Here is a 19,248-nt window from a genome sequence, read left to right on the forward strand (position 1 = left end):
ACAACTCCTCTCCTGCCTCCACCGCCACTTCCATCAACATTTTAAAACACCAGAATTGTTTCTTTAGCTTTGAGATTATGGTGGAAGTTTTGTGTGTGAATGAGTGACAATCACCAATTCATTTTGACCTACTTCACTTTGATTCCACCTGAATTGCTTTGATCTAGTGTGGGATATATTTCTGATCAATTTTATACATTTGAAATGAAAAACTTCAAAATGAGCCTACGCTATAATGGGAAAACTACATGGAAATGAATAAATACTATGAGTTTTTAAACTAATAATCCAATAAAATATACCTACAATCTTGGCATACAGTGAAGCTAAAAGAAACTAAGGAATCTCCTTCTATTGATCTGTTAGCTGTAATTTTCCTAGTGGATTTAAAAACATTTCCAAGCTTTAATCAACCACAATAATAACACATACTGATCACCCACTACATGCTGTGTGCACTGTTACTCACTCTACTTACACTAGCTCTAATCTCCTACATACTAAGACTTATTTCGAAGTGTTGCCCCCAAATTACATACGAGGAAACCAAGGCTTAGAGAAGCTAAGTAACTACTCCCCCAACTAGCTCATAGCTAGTAAACAACTGTGGGATTCAAGTCCTGATTGCCCTGGCTTCAAAAGCTGCGTACAACAGGAAGATGTGGGTTGCAGAATTATTAGATCTGGATTCAAATGCTGGCTTCCTCAAGATCGATGTCACCCTGTGCTCAAGGCCTGTTACTCAGATGGAAATAACAGCACTTATCTTGGAGGGCTGAGGTAACAATTAAATATATATAAAGCACCTAGTACAATGCCTGGCTCCTAGTAACTGCTCAATAAATGGGCACTATTGTTAGCTGCCTCTCCACCAGAAAGGAAAAATGCAGAAACTCTAAGCCAAGCTGTTCACTGTAGGTTGTCAGAAGAGAAACTCTACTGCATACTGACATTTTAACTATGCCACATTTTTTTATTCCCAGAACTCAGTAACATCCAAATTTCAAATGACATAATAATAAATCATAGAAAAGAAGTTACAGGAGTGATATAAGGGATGCTGTTGTAGAAAAATGAGTACACTATGAAGGAGGTTGGTCTAACAATACAATGTTAAGTACATGATATACAATTCATTAAGTATAAAATAGTCTCCGATTATATCAGAGTAGGAATACATATGTAAAATGGTGAAAAGACTGAAAGGCACATGAAAAACTAAAGAGTGTTTTTTTAATTTCTTTTTTAAAAGTTCCTTTAATGCTACAGATTAACGTAAAGTCCAACTTGAATAAAATAACTAATGGCCTTTTGAGCAATGTCTCACACTTTCATCACTGGAAATTTTAAATCAATACTCTATGCTTACAGACTTACACAATTAATTGAATGCAGATAGTTTAACTATTGCGCGGCCTGTTATTGGAGAGAAATAACTGGCTACCTCCGTATTGAACGATAATCATCTGACACTAATGGAATGATCAATATTTCTTAAGAACACCATCCCTGCTATCCATACCTGGTAACTGAAGCACCCACAGCCCCTTTTCTGTCAGCCTCCACGATGATCCTGTTCTTAGACAGCTGCTCTTGGATAAGAATAACTTTTTCTACTCCTTTAACAATGAAGTAGCCCCCTGCCCAAGGGAAACAAGAAAGGTGTCACCAGCTATTCTTCCAATAGTGTGATCTAGTAATGGCAGTGATCTCCTGATCACTCTTCCATCACCTCACGGTGCTGGCCATCACTCAGTTCGAAGGGGTTTGTCAATACTGTTTTACGAATTGGTAATAGTCTCAGCACATGATTTTATACAAATGAACCACAAGATGATAAACTTCTTGAAGACAAGGAACGTATCTTATTGGTCTATGGATCACCAGCAGCTGACATATATGAGAGGTGAATGAAAAAAAATGTTAAATAAATTAGTCTTCAGATTTTATAAGCACAGAATTAACTGACAATCTTCAATATAAGCTAAAATTTGCTCTTAGTTTTCTAACAAATCATTGACAATGGCAGATTAAGATTAGGTTTCCAAAATAATATTCGATATTCAATAAAACTCGTAAAACATTATGACATACTTTTGCACATAATTCAGAACAGGATAAAGTGAGACTTAATTTTACCTTCAGGATATAAGCAAAAACAAGGCAATATATTTGACTTATGCAAAATCCTGTTTCTAATAAAGTCACGTTCTTTGTTAACCTCTTTCCAAAACCTTCTGGGATTCTACATCTATGCAAATTTAAAGGAATTAGAGTAGAGCAATCATAAACTAAATCAATGTGAAACATGAATTAAGGAATTAAAAGAACTTTCTGTTAAGTGCTAAGCTTGAAAATTAAAAAAAATACTGCCTAGAAATAAGTACAAAAATATAACTTAAAAAAATTTAAACAGAAGACCTTCATTTTCTGCCTCTATATGGCATTTAAAACAGCCTGAAGTGAGCTACTTGTGACTTTTCAGATGAGGTAGACAAGGAACTTCGTGAGATTACTCTTGAATTTTTAAGCATACCAAAAGAAACCACTGAGCAAAGAGACAAAGGAAAGTCTGATAAACCATAGCAATAAATCAGAACTTGGGGTATTGAAGTTTTAAACTTGAAATAAAAGAGGAAACGGTATACCTTTTAAAAATACAGACTAATAGAATAAAGTTGGAACCGAATTTCTCAATGTTTTGCAAAGTTTTACCCAAGTTGACTATAAAGCAGAAAGGCTGGTATCGTTTTTGAGGAAAAGTGGTGAAACAACAGCAAGAGCAAAACAAAAGAAAAAGAAAAAAAAAGAAAAAGGGAAGGGGGCACAAATCCAAGAAATCACACATACCTGGATCTAAAGGACATTCATTCAGTTTGGCAAATTCTGCAGGTGTTTTTCCTGTAAGAACACAGTTTGAACTACGTAGCATTATGGGCATTCTGTTTAAAATAAAACAAAAGAAAATGTCACATACAGGTTGTCACTGGTACAAAAGCGGAGAAGAATACATACTGGGCACTGCACACATCACCAAGGGGTCTGCATTCCTGCCTGACATGCTAGGAAAGGCGGAGGGATGGTATTGCATGAAAGAGCCAAGTGAAATGAAGTATTTCCTCAGGCACACTGCTCTCCTGGTACAGATAACAAAAACTCAAATGTGTGGTTTACTTAAACTTTGCAGACAAGCCTGAGCGAAAGTCACACATGGCAACACTTCATTTGTGGTAAACAAAGTGACTCCCCTTAGGTAGAAACAGCACAATGAATCAAAGTGTAAGGAACAAGAGACTATCAAAACTAACCAGGCAATTTTGAAAAAGAACTTAGCAAAACTTCTAGAAATGAGAAATGTAAGCATTAACTTAAAAATCTAGGAGTAGGCTGAATAGTAGATTTGATGCTGCTGAAGACAGAATTACTGAATGGAAAAAGAGATCTGAAGAAATTATTAAGAATGTATGTTAGAGACAGAGATAAAGATATGAGGGTTTCAGAGTCCTGGAAGGAGAGAGTGAGAAGGCCTCCTGTATGTCTAATCAGATTTCTACACAGCGAGAATACGCAGAATGTGTGAGAAGTCCTATTCAAAGAAACAATGGCTGTGAACTTCTAAAAAATGTATGAAAGCATAAACCACACAATATCTATTCAGAATAAATAAAAAGAAAGCCACATCATAATCAAGATGCAAAACATCAAAGACAAAGAGAAGATTTAAAACCCAGCCAGAGGTAATGGCAGGTAACCTGCCTTTAAAGGAAGGGAACATAGTTGGATGGACAGATAACTTCACACATGCAATTAACAGACGACAGGGCAGTGATAAGCCAGTGACTGTCAATCTAGATTTGTGTATTCTGTTAAGTCACCATTCAGAAAGAAGTCGATACAAAGATATTTTCAGACAAAAACAAAGAAGTTACTACTAATGAACCCTCACTAAAAGAATTTCTAGGGAATTCCCTGGCGGTCCAGTGGTTAGGACTCTGCACTTTCACTACCGAGGGTGTGGGTTCAATCCCTGGTCAGGGAACTAAGATCCCACAAGCTGTGCGGTGCAGCCAAAAAAAAAAAGATTTTCTAAAAGATAATACTACAGGAAGATGAAAAACAAATGTTGAAGGAAGTCTGACATGCAAAAATGTATAGTGAACAAAGAAAATGGTAAATAATATGGGTAAGTAAAAAAAAAATATTAGCTCTAAGATAATAATAATTTCTAATATATGGGTTAAAAAAGACAAAACAAGCTAGAACTAAAGTGCATAACAAAAGCATGTATATCAGGAGGGTCGATTTGATCCAAGTTAAAGCTGTCTAAGGTCCATGACCTTTCCATAAGAATAAACATATTATTTTCAAACTTTGTAAAATACGCAATTCAAAATTTCTAAGGTAAGCATAAGCAACCAGAACTACTATACATGACTTTCAAATCAGCTGGGAGAGAGCAAGGAAAAAAAACGTCCATGAACCCTAAAAGCAAAAAGAGAAAAAAACTGAAATGAAAAGCTGGACAGATTAAAAATGCAAAATAAGTTGACAGAAGTATATCCACATATATCTGTAACATATAATAAATATAAATGAACTACATTCTCAGATAATTTTTTTAAAATCTAGCCATATGCAGCTTATTTCAAACAAACCTAAAATGTAAGGACGTAAAGATAAAAAGAAAAGGATAAAAAAATGATATGCCAGAAAAATAACCAAGAGAAAGCAGATGTGGCTATAGTAAGAGCAGACAAAATAAGTTTTAAGGCAAAACAATATTACAAGAGATAAAGATAAATGCCTAATATTCAATAACAAAAGGTTCAATTCACCAGGAAGACCTAACAATTCAAAACTTCCATGTACCTAATATCGTAACTTCAAAAACCAAAAATACACAAAAACATAAGGAAAAACGGACAAATCCATCATCGTAGTGGGAGATTTTAACACATCTCTCCTAGTACTTATTAAAACCAATCAAAAAATCAGTGAAGACACATAATATCTAAACAACACAATTAACAAGCTTGATCGAAAAGAAAAACATAGACAGTGACACAACAACTGGAGAATACCCCTTGCTTCCAAACACACATGAAACATGTATGAAAAGAAACAGGTCTCCACAAAGTTCCAAAACTTGATGTAAAGCACCAATTTGCAAATTTAAAAACAGTCTTCTAAGTAACTCATAGGTTAAAAAAGAAATCATAATGGGAAGGTAGGGATAGAAATATCCTCATTTTCGTGACTTCCCTGGCAGTCCAGTGGTTAAGACTCTGTACTTCCACTGCAGGGGGTGTGGGTTCAATCCCTTAGTTCCCCCTGGTTGGGGAACTAAGATCCCACATGCCTCGAGGCATGGCCAAAAAAAAAAAACCCAGAAAAAAAAGGTCCTCATTTTGATATTTAAATAAAGAAAAAAGACACTGACTAATATATAAGAATATTTAAAAAATTTTTTTAAAGAATATTAAAATTACCAGACTAACCAAAAGAAGAAATAAAAAGAAGAAACAAAATTTGGAAGAGGAAGAGAGAAGGAAAGTGAATGATACAGATAAACCAATCCACACCTTCTATATTAGGAGTCAAAAAATAGTTGTCTAAAATTGATGTAGCAAGAAAAAAAGGTATAAGCATAGCATTTAAAGTTATGGATGTTAATAACCAGAAGAAATAACAGAACTGGTTACAAGGTCAGGAATGGGACTAGGGATGAGGAAGGGTAGGGAGGAAGACTCCTGCTTTGTATCAAATGTTCTTATGTACTATTTGATTTGCTACCAAGTATAAATATTATTTGGATTAAACTAAAAACTTTTTAGTTCAAAAAAAACAATTAAATGAGATAATGTTTCCAATGGTAGTGCATGGTACATATAAGCAGTCTAATTAACAGAGGTCGTTTTTCAGAATGCAGGACTAACAAATGAAATCACCTATCACAGGACCTGGCACCTGGTAGGTATTCAACAAATACCAGTTACATGCCCATCCTTCCCTGCCCCTCTTTAACTCAAAATCTAAACCCTAAATGTATTTCTGGTTTGCTCCAGTATCTCCTGCCTTTCTTTCACAATACTCAAACTGGATAATCATTTAGCAACAGTCCAAGATTTAACTGGATACAAGTATGGTCCATTTATAAGAAAGAGAGAAGCTCTGATCTTAACACTGATAAACAGTCGTGCTAAGACAAAGATTAACATTTTAATATCCCTACTTCTTTTCCTAAGTGAAGAATGAGGAGCATGTAGCCAAACAAGCCATGTCTTAAGTGTCTTCTACTTACCTGAGGACCCAGCAGAGTGCAGACAATGACAGTTAGCTGGTGCATATTTAATGAACAAATGGATGTTTATTAAACTCTTAGCACTTTTGAAGGGGGGTGAAACACTTGAGCGGTAATTATTTGCACTAAGTTTAAAGTCCAACATCATTATTAAACTCATTATTAAATATTGTGGATTCTGTCCATTTCTACAGGAGAATCAATATATTTCCCTAATTAGGAAAAGCAGGCAGCAAAAATGCTAGCTGATGCTATCTATTATTTCCAAACTTGTTCTGGGCAAATAAATAACTTCTGCCTTAAATACTGTTATAAACACTCATTCTTCCAGGAAAACTCAAAATATGTAAGAATCCACCGAGAAGACCAGCCCAGGAGCGTTCAGTGAAATGCTATCTTACCCAATGTTTCCCTAACAGCCTGGAGTTACAGGAGGAAATGGAAGCAATTTCCTTAGCTTTATAGAAAAGGTTTCACGATTTAAATATAACAACCACAGCAACGTGACGGATGCTGCTCCAAGTGCTGTACATGTGCTGCCTCGCTGGACCCATAAGATAACCCCGTGAAGTAGGCTCCAACTCCCCCATTTCTCAGATGAGGAAATAGGGCAAGAAGAGCATTAGTACTTGCTCGCGATCACCTCACAGGGCCGCAATGCTGGCAGCGAGGCTCCAGGAGGTGTCAGTCCTCACCTGCCAATGGGTAAGGCGTTGCGGATGATCCTCTGGCTGCCTCGGGTGTATTCAATATCCACTGTGATGGGGGCGGAGTACGTCATGTCCCGCAACCGGCACTGAAAGAGAATCAGACAATCACGGCTCCTCCTCTCCGGAAAAGAAAGGATCCTGGCAGCCTCAAAGAGCTCTTCTCGAGTAGAAGTATGGCCCATGCTGGACTCTGATCCCGCCATGGAACACAGCTGCCCCTGTGCTGCCTTAAGGGCACTGGGAATTACAAGCTTACCTTCTCCATGAGGGGATGATGCCAGCCATGCATCTAGACACTGCCACAGCATCCCCACCCCTGCCAGCCCAGAAATGGGACAATAAATCTGGTACTGATTTTCTTCTCACTGATCTGATGCCATCACCAGTCTGCTCCCATATCTTTGAAGCCATTAGATCATCCTTTGCAAACTGGGTCCTTGGAGAGTCATCAATATGGCTGCTTTATTCAAAATAGTTAACAACCAGTATAATAATAACTGAAGTATGTACACGCACAAACTAAAAGAATTAAACTATATTTCCTTTCATTCTCCAAACAAACTAAACTATATCACAAAATTCCTCTCCAAGGGATATGTCAGAGCATGAATCACTCAACACATCATTCTAACAATTTCTGAGTCACTTGCGGAACTTTAGAAATTGTTGGTGCGCACTTTACTTTCACGTGGTGATGACTCACTAAGAGAAGCCCTTGCCTGGGCCATGATCAGGAAACCCATCAAAATCTTCCGATGACTTCTCCATTATATTGATGGTCCTCAGGTGCCTTGCAATCTCAAAAAGAGAATTTCTCTGAACCTCAACCATACAATTCATGATGCTGAATCCTCTCTCTGGCTTTTACTGCACCAAAGACAGATACAAACTTTTTCTAGCCTAACAGTGCCTAGGATTTAAAAATACTATATAGTCCTATTATTGACCAGTATATTACCTTATATTTAATTATATCAAGCCTCCTGCAGGCCTGACCAAAGGTAGGTGGCATGATGATCAGAGTGTGGACTCTATTTTCTGTGCTCAAATCCCGGCTCTACCAATTAAGTTTTAAATAACCTTTCTGCATCTCAGTCTCCTCATATGTAAAACGGGAATGTAAATAATTTTAATTCCCAAGAGTATGAGTATATATTTTTAGAATGGTGCCTGGTACAGAGTACTATATAAATATTATCTCATTTTTGTTAATAAAACTAATGTAACACCCATGATAGGCAGATATTCATGGGTCTTAACAAACTCATCCCTTCAAATGGAAATGAAATTTGACAGAAGTGGTAAACATGGGGCCCCAAACTACCTCTGGGGCCCCCTCTGTCCCCCTCGAACTCTCTCTTATCAACAGGAATAGGGCTGTGTGGGTAGAGCCTGCAGTACCTGCACCCCCAGTCCTGCTGTGGGTCCCATGACTGCCCATCCACCTGCTCTCCCACGCTCCCCATCTCTCTAAGAGTCAATACCCTCCAAGAAATCTTTGCACCCTCTTTCTCTAATTGCAGTAATACCCATGTGTTTTCTTCAACATCAGGAATAATTATTATAATGACAATTGTGGCTTCAGCCTTCTTGAACTACTTCGAATTCTTCGTCTTCTCCCTTCTCTGAACCCAGTAATATACTAGTTTAGAAGGTGACTTGGAGATTGTTAATTGGCTGTTTAGTTCTTGAAAAATTGGAAAGTTCTCGCCAAATGGAAAGCGGAGGTGGGGAAAGCCAAATCGGGGCGCACAGTTTCCAACATCCAGTCCTCACTACTCCCTGTTCAGTCCAACGTCACATATTCGCCTTACCTATCGTCTAGGCTGCAAACCCTGGTGTCTCTGTTTCATTTGTTTTGTTATTTTAATCCATAAGAGCATGAACTTGAGCAAAGATATTATGTCTTATTTCTTTTGTGTCTTCCAATTTTGCAGCACAAAATAAATGTTCAATCAATACTCGGTGATTAATACCAAAATTACCTATATAAAATATCTGGTTACTTGATCACACTTCCTATTTCACCTTGCTTAGACAACAACCATAGCACTCTAACACCTTACTTGTTCTTTACTAAAGATTCCTGTGCTATGTTCCCTAATTGCTATTTTAGCTTTACATTAATACAAACCAGAAAAATCTACAAAAATCATTTTCCTTCCTGAATCAATGCCCAATTATGGACAGTAAGTGGAAGAATTTGAAGAGAAATCTAGAATCCGTTAAAAGCCAATAAACAGGGCTGTTCTAAAAGCCGTTGCCTGTAGCTCTTTTAAAACCCTGGCATTTACATTTTCTTCTCCTCTGCCTCTTCTGCTAGACCGTGAGTTCCTTGTCCTCAGTCCCTCTGCAAACGCAAGGCCTGCTGACCCTCAAAATACGCGCTAAGCAAGAAACCCCTGCAGGAACAGCACACCGCACCAGACACCAGTGGTGAGCAAGGAGCAGGGGTGGAGAGACCATGAAAAAACTCAGAAACAGGACATAAAAAAGACACAGTGACCTAACAGTGCAAGTTAACTAGGATTAAATGATAAACCAACTAATACAAAACTGTTTCCTAATACAGTATGGTATTATACAGGTGCTTATTTATTTTGGTTATCTTGTCTCATAAGAGATTTTTTCCCATTTTTAAATCATTTTTTAAGAATTATTTTAAGGGCACTGACTCTTCCAGTTAAACCAAACAAATCCAATTAAATTAAGGTTGATAATTACCTCATGAGGGGACACTGGTCTAGTTACATTGAAGCTTTCTTCAACATCAGGAAGCCCAACATAGATATTAAGATACCTGAAAAGCAAGTTATTCCAGAACCAATTACAGTTCTTCAAAGAACATATAAACAATCAAGCTATTTTCCTCCCGAATACAAGATTGCCCTTTGACAAATGCTTATCTTGCAGAGGATGACAAATTAACAAATTAACAAATTATAATTGGAGATCTTAAAGTCATAGAACACACAGTTTACAAAGGAGAGAAAATGTTATCAAGTTATCTTTAAAAAACAAATACTGTAAATCTCTTTACAAAAATATTGAAACTATAGCTCCCTACAAATGATACTTAAGGAAAAAAGCAAATGCAAAAGAGTAGCTATAGTGCACTACCATTCTCATAAGAAAGGATACGGAGGAAAAAATATATGTGCTCATTTGTGCAAAAGAAACAGGAAGAAGAAAGCAGAAACTAAAGAGACGGGTTACCTACAGGGAGCACTGGGAACACGGTGGGAAGAACTGGAAGGGGAGGGACAATTTTCTGAATAGACTTTTTTCTATAGGTCTAACTCTTACAACCATAATAATGTCTCACATACCCAAAATGGCATACAAACCTTACTGCGCTACAAATGAATAATATAACGGCACTGAAAAGGTAAGAAAGAAAATAACTAACCTGAGTAACTTTAGAAAACAGTATTTTGATTGGATACAGCAAAGACAGAAAAGCAGTATACAAGTATTAGTAAATTTTATTCTCACAGAGTGATGAATTAACAATTCTGAAACTAGTTTATGTATATCCTAGGACTGAATAAGTAAGTAAATATAGCTCTGTCTACTGAGACTTTAGTACCCATATCTTGGTGTCTAAACACTACTCTCCAATAAAAGAGACTAAAGCTCCTTGGAGAAATGACTGATTCCAGGCTGGGACAGGAAAAATACTAGATGAACCACATCTCATGGTACCAGAAAGTAGGGGAGTGCTCGAAAATTCACAGGGGCATGTTGAAAGGATGCAGCAGTCAACTTGATGAATCTCCCTATGGCCAAATCTGGGACCATTTGAGAAATAAAACAATGACAGTACTGGATTATGATGCATAGAATAAAATAAACATCCATGAGTTCATATTAATATAAATAAAATTACAGATAGAGAGCAAATGAGGGGAAGAAAAAGCTCCTCCTCACAGTAGAATTCTAATATTAATGTAGAAAGAATGATGGAAATAGAGACTTGCCAATAGGTAAACACCACAGCAATTACTGTTGTAGGTAACTGCTACAACAATCATCAATGCATGCTAAAGGTAGTGGGTAAAGTGCAATGAGAAATAAGATATTTGCATAGTCTCGAACGATCACCTTATAGGATAGTGATTAATTACTGAAGGAAAAATTAGTAACTTTACAGTAGAGAAACCTGGAAGATACCATCTTAATCAAGTGAACAAAGTTAAAATCACCAGCCGTTAAATATACTGACATCTGTACCCCCTGATATGGTACAGTGAGAATGACATGAAGCATCGCTTCTGTGGTATTCTGGCCAAAAAGGCATAACCCAATGTAGCCACAAGCAAATACCGCACAAACCCGAATCAAGGACTTTCTACAAAACGACTGACCAGAATTCTTCAAAAGTGTCAAGGTCATGAAAGACCAAGAGAGCTTGAGGAACTGTCATAGATTGGAGAGGATGAAGGAGACATATGACATCTGAACATAATGCAGGTCCTGGATTGAATCCTGGACTAGAAAATGGACATTAGTGGGAAAACTAAGATTTGTAGATTAGTCAACAGTATTGTATCAGTGCTAATTTCCTAGTTTTGCTAATTATGCTATGGCTACATAAGATGTTAATATTAGTATAAACTGGGTGAAGTGTAACATGAGAACTCCTTGTCCTCTTTTTGTAATTTTCCTCTAAAATTGTTTTTAAAAAAGTTTAAACCTAATAGTTTCAGTAACTTTTCACTCATAACTACCTGTTATCCTTAGCTTACCAATTAAAAATTAAGCATTTGATAAATATCTTCCTATCAAACAGATAAAAGGAGAATTATGTTAAAAGAGTTTTGACAGCAACTACATTCACTATAAAAAAATGTTAGACATAATCAAAATAGCAAATTAAGAGTAGTTGCTTCCTTACTTTAAGTACCACATGGGGTCAGCATCACTCGTAACCTTTTCGTTGGCTTTCATTATTTTCTTTATCTGCAGGGGAAAGAGTAACATGAGGAAAGACTCTGGCTTCCAGTTAATTCTTAACCATATCCTTTTCCAAGATCTGATGCTTACCTCTACATTAATGAAATAGTTAAATGAATCTATATGCTGTTTCACAAGGCCTTTCACCTAAACAGATAAAAAGTAAAAAGTAGGTTAGCAACAAAATAGCAGATTACACAATGGATCTCACCTGATCCATAAATTTTCCTCAAAACCAAAGTGAGAAAAAAAATCCATGAATTTTACTTAGCAAAGCTTTACATTTATGTGTCCTCACTCCATCTCTCCTCCATCTTACTAGAACACCCTCAAATTTTCCTCCCTGAAAAACAGTCTGACCTTTGGAATTCAAGATATGAGTACCTGAATATACCTAATGACTCCCCATGAGCTAACAAATAAGGCAGGATTTTCCCTACATGCTTTGAATTTACAAAAAAAATCCCAGAAACAAATACAGCAGTTGAGCATCATCTCTTCAACCCTCAAACAACGTCTATTTTCTTTCTTGTCTTGCTCCTATGTAAGCAGTTTTATGATTTCCACATATCTGTCTTTCATATCACTTTTAGAAGAATGAAGGGAAAAAACAAGGATCTCTATTAAGAAAACCAAAAATAATTGCATTTAAAATTGGAAGCAGAGTGAACATCAGGGATCTAAGATCGACCAGCTGGCAGCGACTTCCTTTCATCTCAGAAGTCAGTATGGCTGCACAAAGCGCTATGAAAAACACTGAAACGATAAACACATAGAATCCAGTCTTAGGACTTAAAGGACTGTAATGTTCATCATTTTACATTAATCTTCAAACACAATTAGTTCAACATTTCTAGAACACTCTCAACAGACAGATAATCACAGGGCCTTTGCTTTAATTCCACCTCCTTATTCAGGATCTCACTGGCTTACAAAGCAGCCATCCTATTATGAAATACTTCTGATTGTTAGGGGAAAAATTCACCCTTACAATGATCTGCAGTCTGCCTTCCCACAGTTTCCACCCCTGGAGCCTAACTGTCTTTTCTGGAGAAAATGCCTGTTCTACCTCAGTCTGTTGAGTGATCCCATCTCTCTTTCACGTTCTCACTTCCAGGCTGAACAGGCACTTCCCCTATTTCTCGCAGGCATGCCTTCCAGACCCCTCAGCAGCCCATGAACCGCTCCTGAGTGGGCTCCACGCTGTCATCACATGGATTTAATCCTCCACAGCCTGACCAGTGTACAGTGGGGCGACTACGTACCTCCCTCACTCTGGATATTTTACCACTGCTATTAAAAAACAAGGTCACATTACAGGCTGATCAACTAGAACTCAAAAGGTAATTGTTTATGTTCACAAAAGAATGCTATTAAGTCAAGCACACCCCATTTGGTACTTGTGCAAAACTAAGAGGGACTTACAGGAGTCCCTCTTCACTGCTGTCACCCCAACCTAACATTCCAAGTCTGGATTCTACCTGCCCACAGCACTGCAGCCTCACAGGCTTCAAGTTCCTGTCTTCAGTTACATATTAAAAATCTTTACATTTTTGTTCTTGGACAAATATATTTCAAGGTGGTCTGAGTAAAAGAGAACCCCAACTTTAAATGAATGAAATAGCTGTAGTCTCATGTCTCTGTTAAGTTCTCTACCTTGTCAACTACAAAGTGGCATTTTCCATTGGCACCTGCCATCTAAGCACTAATACTCTAGCCGACAGTTCAGAAGATTGAAGGTTCGAGTCCCTTCAAGGTTGCCATAGTAACTGTCGAGTTAAAAAACATGCACAACATGAGAGTTGCGAGTTAAGTTTTATTTGGGGCAAAATGAGGACTACAGCCAGGAGACAGCATCCCAGATAGCTCTGAGAAACTTCTCCAAAGACGCAGGGGGGAAGGTCAGTATACATGTGATTTTGGTGCAGGGGGAGCACATGCAATCAAGCACACATTCTTCGCAGAAGGTTTCTGCTACTCTCGTGAAGGTTACTGCTAGTCACGAGGCGCAGACGTCACCATGAAGGATTTTAGTGCTTTTCTAGATACGAGGAGATGCAAGAATTGGGCTCATAAAATTGGCTCCTGAAAATATCTAACTATTGGGCTTCCCTAGTGGTGCAGTGGTTAAGAATCTGCCTGCCAAGGCAGAGGACACGGGTTCGAGCCCTGGTCCGGGAAGATCCCACATGCCGCAGAAGAACTAAGCCCGTGCGCCACAACCACTGAAGCCCGTGTGCCTAGAGCCCGTGCTCCGCAACAAGAGAAGACACCACAGTGAGAAGCCCGTGCACCGCAACAAAGAGTAGCCCCCGCTGACCACAACTAGAGAAAGCCCGTGCACAGCAACGAAGACCCAACACAGCCAAAAATAAAAATAAATAAAATAAAATTTAAAATATATATATCTAACTATCTGAAGACCTGTTTTGCCAGTTTTTCCCAGAGCACACAGTGCCTCATTTCTGCTCTCCACCCTGAACTCCTTTCAGGGGGTGTTGAAAGTCAGCAGCTGTAGCAGCACATGATTTAATTCTTGTAGAGGTAGATGGCAAGTGCCAATGGAAAATGCCAATATGTAGTAGACAACCTCTTCTTGGACCACATACCACCAACTGTCTCCTCTTTTTTGAATCACAAATCCTACCCCTTCTCCTCTGCTTATGCGTATGTGTGTATGTGTGTGTGTGTGTATATATATATATATATACATATATATATATATATATATATATAGTTCCCTTTGAAAAAGAAAAAAGTCATAATTAAAAACAACAACAAAAAAAAAACTTCCCTTGACCTTACTATCATTTTATTTCATTTTTGGTTACTTAAAACTTCTTCAAGAGCTTCCTATTGCTGTTAGAAGAAAAGCCAAAATCCTTCACATCAAACTCCTTAACCATAAAATCTGGTCAGAAATCTGGCCCTGACAGCTTCCCAGCTTCCTCTCCCAGCACTCTCCCCTCTGCCTATTAACAGAAAACTAAGTTGGACAAAACTCTACTCATTTTTCAAGTCTTCATTCTTTCACTTAGCGAGATGCTTCCAAGATTCATCCATGTTGTAGCATATGTCAGCACTTGATTTCTTTTTATTGCCAGATACTATTCCATTGTATGGATAGACCATATTTTATTTATCCATCCATTAGCTGGTGTTCATGTGAGTTTACACTTTTTGGCTATTATGAATAATGCTGCTAGGAACATCTGTGTACAAGTTTTTGCACGGACACGTTTTCATTTATCTTGAGTAAATACCTAGGAGTAGAATCGCAGGATCAGACAGTAACTATGTTTAACCATTTGATGAACTGCCAGGCTGCTTTCCAAAGCGGCTGCAACATCCTACATTCCCATCAGTAGAGCGTTAGGATTCTGATTGCTCCACATCCTCATCAACACTTGCTACTGTCTTTTTTTGACTATAACCATCCTACTGTGTGTCAAGTGGTCTATCATTGTGGAACCTGATACTACTCAGCATAAGCTCCTTAAAATTGAAATTCAATAATAATAGGAATCGTATAATCTGTAGTTCCTCTGTCTAGCCACTCACCCATTCCAGCCAAGCAGACTGGACTCTGCTTCCTACAGACCCCGTGGAGGCTCCTCCTGAGCACCTTTATTAAGCCATGCTCCCTGCATCCTACCTTTCAGCTCAGTTAATTCCTTTCCTCTTAAGATGTGGCTTACATCTCACCTCCTTTGGGAGGCCCTCTCTGACCACTTGTGGCATCACTCTTGCCAACAGCACTTTGGTTTGTATTATTCATGTGCCATGCTACAACGTATACTACTTCCTATCTCTAAAATTAGATTAGCAATCCCCTAACTAGTATTTTATAGACAGGGATACTGCCTTATAATTTCTTGTACTTCTAAAACCTAGAAAAGCACACAGTTGTACAAAGTCAAAAAATGTTGGTGAAAAAAAATTAATTTTAAAAAAGGCTTATTTCTTCACTCTTCATTGGAAAAACAACTAATTATTATTAAATATTAATTACCTTTAAAAATGCTGGAAGCAGCCGCCATTTTTCCTGTGAATCAGAACAATAAAAGTATCAGAACTCTGTGCTAGCAATCACAATATTTTCATGAGAAGTTACTTTAATGTACCCAAAATGACTCACTTCATCACAGGAAGCAAAAGAAAGTAAATGAAAACGAACAATATTTACATTGCAACCACTTTTATGGAAATCATATATGTGCTGTGTATGTACATGTATACAAAGAGGTACACACACAAGTATATATAAACCACAGATTTCTTAAATAGAATATACTTTAACCTCTTCTTGGTGACTCAAGATTCCAAGTACTTTTTATCTTTATTTTATTCTCATGACACTTCCTGAGTAAGCAGGGTTTGCCAGTCTTAGGAAGGGTGAGTACGTTTCAGAGAGGCTGGTGTGGAAGCTAGGTCTCTCAACCCAAAGGGAGTTCTTTCTCCCCCTTATTTTTTCTCAACTAGTGCCTGGTCAGAGCTCAGGCTGCAGAAGGATATCACATGGTGTCCATCTCCTACTTTAAATGGTTGCAAACTGCCACACTTCTTGAGTTCTTAGGCCTGCTCTTCACACCTTCCTGAGGTCGTAAACAGCCTACCATGATAAGACTCTTCATGAATGGTATCTAATCTGTTAATGGGAAATCTGACAAATGGTTAGAACTGAGTCTTAAGTAAGAATACACAGTTCCTGAGTAAGGGCTCCAGAATCATGTAAGACTTCCCAAGAACTGTAAACTTTTTTACTTTGAGTAACAGGAGAAGCACTGGAAGGTTTTGAGCAAAAGAGTGACAAGATGATGTGACTCATTTTAACTGGATCACTCTAGCTGCTGGGGTGAGAACAGGCAAGGTTAGAAGGAGGGAGATCATTTAGGAGTTCACTGCAATACTCCAGGCTGATAACAGTATGGGTAGTGAGAAACTGTTGGCTAGGAAACTCAATGTGAAGTTAGAGCCAACAGGACTTGACAGTAGATTAGATGGAGACTCTGAGAGAAAGAAGAGTTGAGACGGACACCTTAGAGTTGCCATTTCTGGAGATGAGGAGGACGCTGGATGTCTGGATGCTGTCAGAGTAGCAGGTTTAGGTGTGCAGGGGTCATCAGGAGTTTGGTTGGGGGCATGTTAAGTTTGAGATATCCATTTGTCTATTTGGAGATGCCAAATAGACAACAAATATAGGTCTGGAACTTGGGAAGAGAGTGGCCTGGAGATCTAAATCAGGGAGAGGTCAGCAAATGGAGGGTAGTTAAAGCTGTGTAACAGATGAAATCACGTGGAGAAGAGTTCCATGAAGTGAGATCAAAAACACTCCAACGTTTAGAGATGAGGAGCAGAAAGCACATCCAGCAAAGAAGAGTGAGGAATGGCCTGAGAGGGAGGCAGACGACCTGGAAAAAGTAAAAACATTTTTCAAGAAAAAAGGTAGGTGGGGGCAGGAGGTACGTAAGAAATCTCTATACCTTCCTCTCAATTTTGCTGTGAACCTGAAACGTCTCTAAAAAAAGTCAAATCTTAAAAAAAAAAAAGAAGTTGAGTCTGGCAAAACTCATCTATGATGATCGAAATCAAAAGGTGTGGTACGGCACAAACTGAAAAGGGAACTTTGTCGGATGCTGAAAATGTTCTATATCTTGTGTGGGGTGCTAGTCATTTGGGTATACATAACTGTCAAAACTAATGTAAATGAACACTTAGTACTCATGCATCTTACTGTATGTAAATCTACAAAGAAGAATGCGAGAAAAATCAGAGAAGACTATATGAGGAGAGTAGAAAGATCTTGAGGAGATCTGGGTGGGGGAGGGGCAGAAACAGGTTAGAGAAGTAAGCAGTGGCCAAAATGAGAAAAGGACTCATATAAGTATGGTAAGGACTTTAGATTTTGCCCTGAGAGCAATGGGCAGACTGAAGAATTTTAACCAAGGGAGCAACGTGATCATATCTGCCTGTTTAAACTGATGGCTCTGGCTACAGAGCAGAGAACAGACTGTTGGAATGGGACAAGTCAGGAGCCTAGGAAATAAGAGATGACAGTGGTTCAGACTTGGAGAACAGAAGAAAGGAAGTTTCAGAATTGAGTACATTTTGTAGTTGGGGGCCCTTAAGATGGGACGGTGGATTGGATGCAGAGGGCCAGGAAAAGGAACTGTTATTCCTGAATCAGAAGACTGGAAATGTAGTACTGGTCCCTTCACAGCTGTGCAAATTCAGACAAGACACAGAAATCCTTTAGGCTTATTCCTTCAGCTCTCTGGAGAAGCAGTCCAGTCAGCACTTAAGGATGAGGGCTCTGGAGTCTGACTGCCAGGGTCTAAAATACAGATCAGCCATTTAACAACCTTCTGAAACTGGGTGAGTTACTTAACCTCTCTGAGCCTTAAAAATCTTCATTGGCAAAATGGGGCAAAAATATTACTTGCTTCAGATGATTAAATAACATATGCTCGTTAGGCTTGAACAGAGCTGGCACATACGTGCTCAGTAAATGCTGGCTCTTAAATAGCTGTTCAAGAGCTAAAAATTCAGATCAACTATACTCCAATATAAAAAAAAAAGTTAAAAATCCAGTATTGCCCAATGAAGATCAGCAGTGTACTGCAGGCACTCACAGATTGAATCTAACAGACTGATTGTAATTCCTTTATTTGCCGAATAATTATTAAAGAAACAGATTTACTGATCCTGTCGGCCATTCTCCTCCTTAAACTTGTCAGTGGCATCCCAGCCCTCCTTTAGATGTCTAACAAAACCTTTCATAATCAGGATCCTTATCTGTCACCCTTAAATCTCTCCTCTACTTTTCTCCACTCCAGTACTACTGGATTTAATTCCTTAAAAACAGATGGTCTTGCCTCCAGGCTTCCAGTGTCCTGTTCCCTCTACCTGAATCTCTCCCTTGACTATTTCTCCACTTCCCATCCCATGCCAACTAAGATTTTGAGGCCCAGAGAAGTTATATGTACCTTTCCAGAAAATAAAATTACGTCAACATCTGAACTTCATTAGGCAGCTCACTGTAGGGCAGTTATCCTTAACTTCTGAGAATCTGATGAAAGCTACGGGGCTACTCCCCCGAAAACACCTAGGCAAAATTTGGAGTAAATTTTCTCGGCGTTTAAAATACTCCTGCAGCCCAAACTTGAGTTCCAGGTGAAAAGGAAAAATTACTAGCCTGGGATTCAGACGTCTGGTTTTCCCACCACAGCCAGCTGTGGGACCTCACCAAAGTGGCCTAAGCTCCCTGGACCTCATTATCCC

The 19,248-nt window shown here is 38.4% G+C and overlaps 1 protein-coding gene across 2 annotated transcripts in view; it reads right to left on the reverse strand.

The window, feature by feature from the left end:
• Positions 1–19,248, reverse strand: part of POLR3B (RNA polymerase III subunit B) — a 117,165-nt gene that overhangs the window by 97,344 nt on the left and 573 nt on the right. For both annotated transcript variants that reach the window (XM_079938267.1, XM_079938266.1), the window contains exons 2-8: positions 15,980–16,012; positions 12,058–12,114; positions 11,909–11,973; positions 9,736–9,811; positions 6,997–7,097; positions 2,851–2,942; positions 1,523–1,640 (exon numbers count right to left, since the gene is read on the reverse strand). In XM_079938267.1, coding sequence (XP_079794393.1) covers positions 1,523–1,640; positions 2,851–2,942; positions 6,997–7,097; positions 9,736–9,811; positions 11,909–11,973; positions 12,058–12,114; positions 15,980–16,012 — 542 coding nt within the window. The remainder of the gene's footprint in view (positions 1–1,522; positions 1,641–2,850; positions 2,943–6,996; positions 7,098–9,735; positions 9,812–11,908; positions 11,974–12,057; positions 12,115–15,979; positions 16,013–19,248) is intronic.

Source organism: Stenella coeruleoalba, assembly GCF_951394435.1.
Source record: "Stenella coeruleoalba genome assembly, chromosome: 11".
In the NCBI taxonomy this organism is placed as follows: Eukaryota; Metazoa; Chordata; class Mammalia; order Artiodactyla; family Delphinidae; genus Stenella; species Stenella coeruleoalba.